A 10,287-nucleotide genomic window follows, 5' to 3' on the forward strand; every position below is an offset into this window, starting at 1 on the left:
GCAGGATGCAGAGGCCATGGAGGAATGTTCTCATGACTCACTCAGCCTTTTTTCTTATAGAACCCAGGCCCACCAGCCCAGGGATGGCCCCACCCACAGTGGGCTGGGCCCTCCCCCATCAATCACTAATTAAGAAAGTGTCCCACAGGCTTGCCTACAGCTGATCTTATGGAGGCATTTTCTCAACTGAGGTTCCCTCCTCCCAGATGACTATGGCTCATGTCAAGTTGACTTCAAACTAGCCAGCACACTGCTCCTGCAGAGGACCTGAGTTCAGTTCCTAGCACCCACTTTGGGCAACTCAACAACCTGCTCTAATACCAGGGGACCATTGACCTTCACCAGTACCTGCACTTACAGGATATATTTACACACAGACACATAACTAAAATAAAATAAACCTTCATAAATGAATAAAACTCCAGTGGTAATGGCATCGATCCATTTATTTATTTACTTTTTTAATTTTCGTGAAAGAGTTGAAGTTTATTAGAAGACCTTCTTGGCCTAGGCCTTAAGAATGAAGGTTAAGAGAAAGAGACCCACTCAGGAGAAAGACGCAGCCAAGAACATGTGTGGACTTCTCAAAGAGAAATCATCTTCAAGCCTTTGGTGGTGGTGGTAGCAGGGTCTCATGCAGACCATGCTGGTCTTGAACTCCTTAGGTAGCTGTCCATGGCCTTGAACTTTCGATCTTCCAGTTGACACATCCTGACATCAGAGGTTACAGAAATACACCACAGCTCCCTGTTTATGAGGTGCTGGAGATCAATTCAGGGCTTCGTGTGTTTTAGGCTGTGTCCCCAGCCTTGACATTCATACATGTGCAAGGGCAGAACCCCATGACCTGATCACCACTCACAAGTCCTACCATGCCATACTACTGTGCTGGATATGAAGGTTCATAAACTTTGGGGGACAAATTCAACCCATAGTGGTGGCGGCATCTGAACTTTCACATTTCGGGATTAGAAATGTGCACTTGGCCATCCCAGCAAAAACCACAACCCATCGATGATAAATGGACTGTCAAAGAGATTATTGTACCAGCACAGAGGACAAGGTATCTGGCATCATTTTGTCTTCACACTCACAGGAGGTCAGTGCAACAGCCTCTTATTGTTCAGTTTACTCTCATGGGGGCTAGCCATGCAAGGCTGAGGCAGAACCTAGAAGAAAACCTTCCGTCACTCACTAGAAGCGACAGCAGAGCTGAGCGGTGGTGGCGCACGCCTTTGATCCCAGCACTCGGGAGGCAGAGGCAGGCAGATCTCTGTGAGTTCGAGGCCAGCCTGGTCTACAGAGTGAGTTTCAGGACAAGTTCCAAAGCTACACAGAGAAACCCTGTCTTAAAAAAACAAAACAAACAAACAAAAACTAAAACAAAAAGTGACGGCAGAAGCCATAAAGCCCAAACGCTCATGAGCTGGACCAGTACCAACCTGAAGTAAGAAGCATGTTTGAGGCGTGGGGAGTTGTGTCTCATCCCATGTTCTTGCCCATCTGCCGCTTGTGTCCTCTATGACGCCTCCTGGGAGCAATATGGCAGAATCTGCCCTGCTCCAGAATCTTCTGGAGAGCGGGGCTGAGACAAAGTTCTCACCGAGAACGTCCTCCAAGAGCACCTCCAGAGAGTGCCAGCCCAGCAGAGGACCAAGAGCAGCATGACCTGAGCTGCACCCTCAGAGGATAGACAGCATGCAAAGCCCTTCAAGTCCAGCTCTCCCAGAGCCCTGGTGCCTTCTCTGCTGCCCGCAGGAACATTTGTATGAGATATTGGGATGCTAGAAGTGACCCCTGCACCTGCCGGCGTGGGAACCAACAACTGTCCATCGGTTTCTCTGATTCACTGTGTCTTTGAAGATACTGTATTCTTCGCTTTGTCTCTCTGTCCTTCCTTGCTCTTTGTTTCTTCTTCTTCCTCCTCCTCTTCTTCTCTTTTCCTCTTCTTCTTCTTCCTCCTCCTCCTCTGCCTCCTCCTCCTTCTTCTCTTCTTCTTCCTCTTCTTCCTCTCCTCTTCCTCCTTCTTTGTGGGGAAGACTCCTAGGCTGTCCTTAAACACACTGTGTAGCCCAGGCTGGCCTCAAAATTGAGGCAATCTGCTGCTTGCTCTTTCTGTCTGTCTGCCTGCCTTCCTTTCTTCCTCCTCCCTCCTTTTCTTCCTTCCTTCCTTCCTTCCTTCCTTCCTTCCTTTCTTTTTTTTTTTTTTTTTTTTTTGGTTTTTCGAGACAGGGTTTCTCTGTGTAGCTTTGCGCCTTTCCTGGAGCTCACTTGGTAGCCCAGGCTGGCCTCGAACTCACAGAGATCCGCCTGGCTCTGCCTCCCGAGTGCTGGGATTAAAGGCGTGCGCCACCAACGCCCGGCTCTTCCTTCCTTTCTTTAAACAGAGCATCACACTCTATAGCCCACCCTGGCCCCAAACTTGAGGTGATCCTGTCTTAGCCTCTCAAGTGACCTCTCTCTGTCTCTCTTTCTGTCTGTCTGCCTGTTCTCTCCCCCCCCTCTCTCTCTCTCTCTCTCTGTGTGTGTGTGTGTGTGTGTGTGTGTGTGTGTGTGTGTACTATGAATCATACTCAAGGCCTCATGCACTCGAAGCAAACACTGTCACATTGCACGTTTCCTCAGCCTATAACACTAGCTCCTCCACTGAGGGTGTGTCCCTGAGTTAGAAGTCTGAGAGGCTGCAAGTTCACATGACTGTGATTTTGCACCCCCCAAGGACTGAGCACTGACAGAAGAGGAGCCTTTTGGAGGAATCCAGGCCACCTGACTTTGAGAACATACTTAGGTACAGAGTCTCTTTCCATGCAGCTATAGTACAGCTTTAATACTTTTTCCTTCCTACACTGTGTCCTTAAAGTCAGTGCATCCTACCAGGATTGGCAAAGATGGGGTGAGACCTCTCTCCTTCCCTGATGGGTGAATTCCCACAGAGAGAAAGGATTCCTGTGTGCTCAGGGCTGTTGTGGCCTCTCTGTAAATCTAGTCTCAACTCTGACTCTTCTCAAGGGCTCTGAATGGAGGCCTCTGGAAGAAGGCCTTTCTGAGAGAGAAGATTGTACAGAAAGCTAAGAACTTTCCCTTCACCCCTTGGACATCTCTAGCCTCACTACTGCCTAGATTTGACATTGCACTTGGGAGACTGAGGCAGGAGGACTGCTGTGTGTTCAAAAGCCAGCCTGGGCTATGGACCGAGTTTCTGGCCATCCACGACTATACAGAGTTCCATCATCACAAACAAAGTGAAACAAATACAACGGCCAAGTTATGTCATCTCCCCACACCACAGTTCACCCCACCTGAAACAAGTGTGGTCTCCAGAAGACTTTCTGGAGGTTCCCTGGCCAGCTGGCCCAGCCTAATCAGCAAGCCCTGGTCCCAGCGAGAGACTATCTGAACATGCATGTGGGAAAATGGTCTAATTATATTTTAATGAAATAATTTTACATGCACACAGGTACACACACCACACACACACACCACACACAAACACACTACAAAGAAACCACATACACATCACACACACCATGTATACACACCACACATACTCACACACACACCACATACACATACCACACACACACCACACACACCACATACACCACATGCACACATCACACACACCACACACACACACCACATATACACACACACCACACTACACACATACACACACACACCACACAAACACACTACACACCACACACACCATGTAAACACACCACACACACCACATGCACACACCACACACACCACATGCACACACCACACACACCACACGCATACACACCACATACATATACCACCACACACACATACCACACACACACACACACACACACACACACACACACGCACGCACGCACGCGCGCGCGCACGCGCGCACACACACACACACACGCGATCTCTTTGCTTTATGGTTGCTCTGGAGAATAAATGAGATATCCACACAAAGTGCAGAGGCGCAGTGCAGGGCGTCTCCTGAGCTAGGAACATCAAAGCGTTGTTAGGATACTAGCCAGGTTGTGGTCCTGCCAATCAAACAGGTATACGGGCTGGTGGTGGGGCAGGGTTAAAGTCCTCCTAAGTGAAGGGCAGCACCCTAAAGATGGCATCATTCCCCTGGAATCTTGGGGAGAAAGCTCCAAGTTGGAATCGGGAAGCCTGTCTGAGGAGTAGAGAGCAGCGTCTCGTCACACATTTTTGGTGGGAGGAAGAAAGGCCATTGTGAGATATATATTGTCAGTCTCTGACGAAAGGGCTGCAGATCCAGAGCCCCAGACTGTGGACGTGAGCCCCAAACACGAAGTGGTAGGTCCATCCGTGGACTTCTCTGTTAGGGTCCGTCATGGCATGGAAGGGCACTCTCTTCTTACCCACCTCCTGGCCTTCTTAGCATGGGCCTTGTCCTAAGGCTTGGCCACGCCCAGCACGCAGCACCCCCACCTCTCGGCTAGGATGGGAGGCAGGCTCTTTGCGGGGGCTGTACCGGGTGGGCAGTTTTCCCAGAGCGAGGAGTGAAGAAGGACTGAGTTGGTGCCGGCCTCTTCAGATACAGACTGCTGGCTGGATGGCCGGCCTGTCCAGGCTAGCTTGAGCCCAAGGGCTCCTTCGGGCTCTGTGCTACTGCCCTAGGGGCTACAGTCCCATACCCCAAGAGAGTGGCATGTCACAGGAGGCCACAGGGGTACCAGCCATGCCAAGAGCAGGGCTCGGCCAGACTAAGGCCAAAGCACGGTTGCTTCTAGGCACTGACAGGAAGAGGAGCCGCCTCAGCAGGACCAGGCAGGACCTATGGGACGACCCTAGCTGGAGCAATCAGAGATTGAACAGAGCCACCTCTGCCCCTCGAGGGACCAGAGCTAAGGGAACAGCTCATGGCAGGGTAAGGACACTCTGGACTAGAGGAGGGAGCTGGGGAAGGAAGGGTTTGGAGGGCAGTGAGATGCCACCTCAGAGGGCAGAGACTCAACCCGTATTTGATGGTTCTGCCCAAGAGCCGGAGGCTGGCTCCTTAGAGCCATGGTGCCGTGCTGGAGGTGGGCAGGACAGGTCAGAGCACTGATCTAACTATTTTCTACTGAGAAACTCAGTCCTAGAGGAGGGGTGTGAATTGCCTAACGTCCCTAAGCAGCAGCCAGGGGCAGGAGACCTAGACTGAGTTTCTTGTTATTTATTTATTTATTATCTTGTTTTATTTTTGAGTGAGAGTCTCCTGGAGCCCAGGCTGAGCCTCAAACTTCCTCTGCAGCCTAGAACTTGGGACTCCTGATCCTTTGGCCTCCACATTCCAAGTGCTCAGAGTATGTGAGAGCGCGCCCGGTTTATGCCATGGTGGGGATTGGACCCTGGGCCTCATACGTGCTAGGCAAGCCTTCCACCAACTGAGCTACATCCCCAGCCCGGGACTGTGTCTTTTGACCCTTGGTCATTCCCTCTTTACCATGGCAACCTCTTCATCTCAGTACCTAGTTGGGTCAAAGGTCAGCTAAGCAGGGGCAAGGCTCTATTCTATGCTTCCTGTGGCCCCCAGGGTACCCTGATGAGCAGGATCCAGACTAGGGAGCGGATGTTAGTGAACAGCAGAAAGAACATGGGACTCTTGGGTTCTGAGTCAGGTGTTCCCACCTTCCTGTCATTTGATCCCAGCCCAGGCAGGCCTTCTTTCATGTGTATTATGGGGCACAGCTTAAAACCAGCGAGGCCCATCAGCTCCAGAAGATGACATGGCATTACCGGGCCCTTAGAAGTCAGAGTCAACCAGGCATGGTGGTGTACCCGCCCTTGGGAAGTAGAAGCAGGAGGATCCCAAACTCACGGTCATCCTGGGCTACGCAGGGAGTTCGGGTCCAGCCGGGGCTACATGAAACTCTGTCCCAACAATAGCAGCAATAGCCAGAGGCCAGGCTTGGATGGGAATCTGGGTCAGACCCACTCACGGGGGCCCTCTCTGCAGAGCGAAGCCAGCCCCGAGAACGCGGCACGGGAGCGGACCCGGGTGAGGACCCTGCGCCAGGCCTTCTTGGCCCTGCAGGCTGCCTTGCCGGCCGTACCACCCGACACGAAGCTTTCCAAGCTGGATGTGCTCGTCCTGGCCACCAGCTACATAGCCCACCTCACCCGAACACTCGGCCACGAGTTACCCGGCCCTGCCTGGCCGCCCTTCCTGCGTGGACTCCGGTACTTACACCCCCTCAAGGTAGGTCACTGGCCGTGGGAATGGGGGTCATCCTCTCCCGGATCTCTCAGGAGGGCTGAGGCTGGCTCTCGGGGTGGAGCGGTGACTGGGAGCGTCTGCCTGGGAGCGTGATTGCTTCCGGAGGAGGGGAACACTCTGAGATTCTGAGTGGCGGGGGAAGCGGGGGAAGCGAGGAGCGGGTGCCTGGTTTAAGGCCCGGAACCCAGGAGAGTCACCGTCTCCATGGAGCTTCACCCCCTCGAGCAGCGCCTGCCTTTCTCTCTCTGACTACTGTTGCTGTAGACAGCTGCTGTCTGGGAGAAAAACATCCTCAAACCACAGCGTGCTCGAGAAAGCGGCCAGATAGGAAGGCCAGCCGTGTGGGTTGGAGGACTTCCAGCGTGCACCGCGCCAAAGGGTTACCCAGGTCTCCCGAACCTCGGCTTGAGAGTGTGCAAGGCAGGAGCGAGCCAGGCGCCGGCCATCTCTGTTGGAGTACAAAATGAGTGAAAAGTCCAAACTAACGATAGTTATGAATGGGAAGGATGGGTCACAACAACCACCCAGCAGTACCAGCCTCTAGGACGGGGTGCTGAAGAGAAGCTGGAGGCCGAGCTGAGCGCTCTAGTGCATTCTTCCCTCTTGACCCTGCAAGAATCAAAGGAAGATTGACAGATGGGGAGACACGGGGCAGGGAGGGCAAGGGTTCGAACTGAACCCGGGTTTCTGACCACAGACCTCTCTCCCTCCCCGCCACCACCAAAGACCCCCAAGGTGCTTCACAGGGACCTGTGTAGGAGCATGCGGTAAGCCAGGTATGGTGGGCCACACGCGTAGTCCCTGTACTCAGGAATCTGAGGCAGGAGGATTGCAAGTTCCAGGTCAGTCTGGCAATGTAGCAAGACTCGGTCTTAAAATTAAAAAAAAAAAAAAAAAAAGCAAACAAAAAAAGAGCTGGCAGTATCATAATGGGGTGACCTTTGCCCTCTAAAGAAATCTTTTTTTTTTTAAGACAACATGTCATGTATTCCAAGCTGCCCTCAAACTCGATTTGTAGCCAGTAATGGCCTTGAACTTCTCTTTCTCCTGCCTCCACCTTCCTGAGTGCTCGGATTACAGGCCTGCGCACACACCACGCTTGGTTTACACTAGCTGGGGATTGAACCCAGGACTCGGAGCTTTCTGGTCAAGCGCTCTACCAGCTGCTCCCCATCTCTAGCTGTCAGCTTTACTTTCTATGATGGCTACTTCCTATCGTCTCTTTCTTGTACATACTGTTCTTCTGAGTCGTCTCGACACTTAGGTGTCTATTTCTTGAGAACACAGCTGAAATGCAAACTTCTGAGATTAGATGGGGTCGGTCTAAAAGGCTAAGGTGGCACTGGACAGGGCCATAGGGTAACAGAGCAAGGCTCTTATCTGTAAAATATAAATACGTATAAATATAAATATAAAGCCCTTGTGTGTAATAGATGAACAATAAGTGGAGTGGTATTTGCTCCGCCCATGACCTTGGGCTATACCGCCCAAAGGAGACGGTGCTTCCTACCCGTGTACGTGACCTCTTATAAGGGGTTGGAGAAAGGTCACATGCCTTGATCCCAGCTCCTGCTTGCGAGGTGGGAATGTATAGTGCAATATGCAATATGACAATAATCCTAAATATGTATCAATATGCCAGATATCCTAAACAGAGGTAGAACATACAGACAGTATGACAAATATATGGATAGGTACAGGATATAAAAGTAGATTATTACATATACTAGTAAACTAATTTAGTAAAATATCAGCCTTAGAAATATTGCACTGTGCCGGGAGGTGGTGGCGCACGCCTTTAATCCCAGCACTCGGGAGGCAGAGGCAGGCGAATCTCTGTGAGTTCGAGGCCAGCCTGGTCTCCAAAGCGAGTTCCAGGAAAGGCGCAAAGCTACACAGAGAAACCCTGTCTCAAAAAAGCAAAAAAAAAAAAAAAAGAAATATTGCACTGTTATGGATTCTTGTATATTGATATAAATGTAGACTATTTTTATATTCTTATTTAAGATAATCTGTATATTGATACAAATACAGAACTATATTTGTTGTAATGTACATATATTTCTACTCTTTTTTTTTTTGGTTTTTGAAGACAGGGTTTCTCTATATAGCTTTGGAGCCTGGCCTGGAACTCACTCTGTAGCCCAGGCTGGCCTCAAACTCACAGAGATCCACCTGTCTCTGCCTCCGAGTGCTGGGATTAAAGGTGTGCGCCACCACCGCCCAGCTATTTCTACTCTTATTTGAAATGTTTGTGCATTGATACAAATGTAAAATTATATTTGTCATACTGTATGTGTATTCTACCTCTGTTTAGGCTATTTGGCATACTGATACATATTTAGGATTATTGTCATATTGCATATTGCACTATACATTCCCACCTCGCAAGCAGGAGCAGGGCATGTGACCCTTCTCCAACCCCTTATAAGAGGTCAAGGTCATGGGCGGAGCAAATACCACTACAAGTAAGTATGTTGGAGAGCAAACAGAGGAGAGGAAAGGAAAGCCTAGGTCTAGATTAAAGTACAGAGGTACTGAGCCCCCTAGGGAGGAATGATAGAACAGAGTGAGCAGAGTAATCCTTACATGTTTGTTTGTTTGTTTGTTTGTTTGTTTGTTTATCAAGTCAAGGTTTCTCTGTCCCTCAAGGCTGGCCTCGAACTCACAGAGACTCCTCTGCCTCTGTCTGGGATTAAAGGTGTGCACCACCACTCAGCTATCCTTGCATTTTCTAAAACTACCCTTGTTCCTGTCGGAAAGACTTTGAAACCCTTGCAGGATGTGAGCTGAAGAGCTCCATCCTCATCCTCTACTACCTTTCACACTGCTCTGCCTGCCGCACCTGCCTACCGCTCCCCCAACCAAGTCTTACTCCTCTTCAGGTCCTCGCTGCCCTCCGTGGGCTCCTCCTGTGCTTCTGACAGGCAGTAGGGAGACCGTCTAAAGCTGTGGTATTTGGGGGACACATCAAACAGGAGATGCCAGACTGAAGGTCTTAATGGTTCTGGGCGCTTCAGGACCACAGTCGCTGTGTTAATCATTCCCCTTCTTACGTCTGTTTTCAGAAGTGGCCCATGCGATCTCGTCTTTATGCAGGAGGCTTGGGATGCTCTGGCCTCGATTCCACCACAGCCACCACTGCCAGCCAAAGACCCAAGGATGGAGAGGTGGGGTCCCAGGTCTCTGTAGCCGAAGATGTTCTCCTTCTTGCCAACCCAGTATCTCCAGCTCCCGGTAGCAGATGGCCAGCACACTCTTAGACTGTGACGCTCCCTGAAGGACCTGGGTTTTTCTACCACCTCTACCTGTCTGTCCCCCTGACTCAGCCTTTGGAACTGACTCAGGCTCAACTCTCAAGTTCAGGCTCGGCTTCCGGCAGGCAGGCAGAGGCAATGGTGACGTCAATGGTAGAGAGTTCCAGGGGAACCCAGGACGAAGATCTTCTTCACCTTTGACTCCTAGGAGGGGACATTCCTGACAGGAAGTGAAAAAGCAAAGTGTTGGACGTGGTTCAAAGTCAAGTTAGGGAATCACCCTCCCCTGCCCTCCCTAGGCCTCTTCACACAGCAAGAAGACAGAAGTCACTCTGCTGGCTTAGTTGGGAAGGCTAAGATGGCGGCAGCCCCAGGTGCTCATGGGTATGTCGGGGAACACCAAGGGCTTTTGGTAGCAGTAAGTGTGAACACATCTAGGTCACAGGTCACAAAGCCAGAGAGGAAACTGAAGAATGGAATGTGATTTTTTTTTTTCACCCGCAAGACAGGGTTTCTCTGTGTAGCTTTGGCGCCTGTCCTGGATCTCCCTCTGTAGACCAGGCTGGCCTCGAACTCACACAGATCCTCCTGCCTCTGCCTCCCGAGTGCTGGCATTAAAGGCGTACGCCACGGCCGCCCGGCGTGATTTTTTTTTATTTTAATTGCCCTACAAGATGCTTATCCAACATCAAAGAGGAAGAGAAAAGTTCAGGGTCCTTGTCCCTGGATTACGGTCTCTCCTGCCACACCCCCCATCACCACATCCCCCACCAGGGCTCTGCACCCTTTCATACTTTCCTAGCATGAGCTCTG

At 50.9% G+C, this 10,287-nt stretch overlaps 1 protein-coding gene across 1 annotated transcript; it reads left to right on the top strand.

Annotated features, from left to right (window-relative positions):
- The first annotated feature begins 4,499 nt into the window (after positions 1–4,499).
- Positions 4,500–10,023, top strand: Tcf23 (transcription factor 23). The gene is made up of 3 exons (XM_028875670.2): positions 4,500–4,885; positions 5,957–6,199; positions 9,286–10,023. The coding sequence occupies exons 1-3, from the start codon at positions 4,667–4,669 to the stop codon at positions 9,478–9,480; spliced, it is 657 nt and encodes a 218-aa protein (XP_028731503.1). The 5' UTR covers positions 4,500–4,666; the 3' UTR covers positions 9,481–10,023.
- Positions 10,024–10,287: the final 264 nt, after the last annotated feature.

Source organism: Peromyscus leucopus, chromosome 22 (assembly GCF_004664715.2).
Source record: "Peromyscus leucopus breed LL Stock chromosome 22, UCI_PerLeu_2.1, whole genome shotgun sequence".
Classification (NCBI taxonomy): Eukaryota; Metazoa; Chordata; class Mammalia; order Rodentia; family Cricetidae; genus Peromyscus; species Peromyscus leucopus.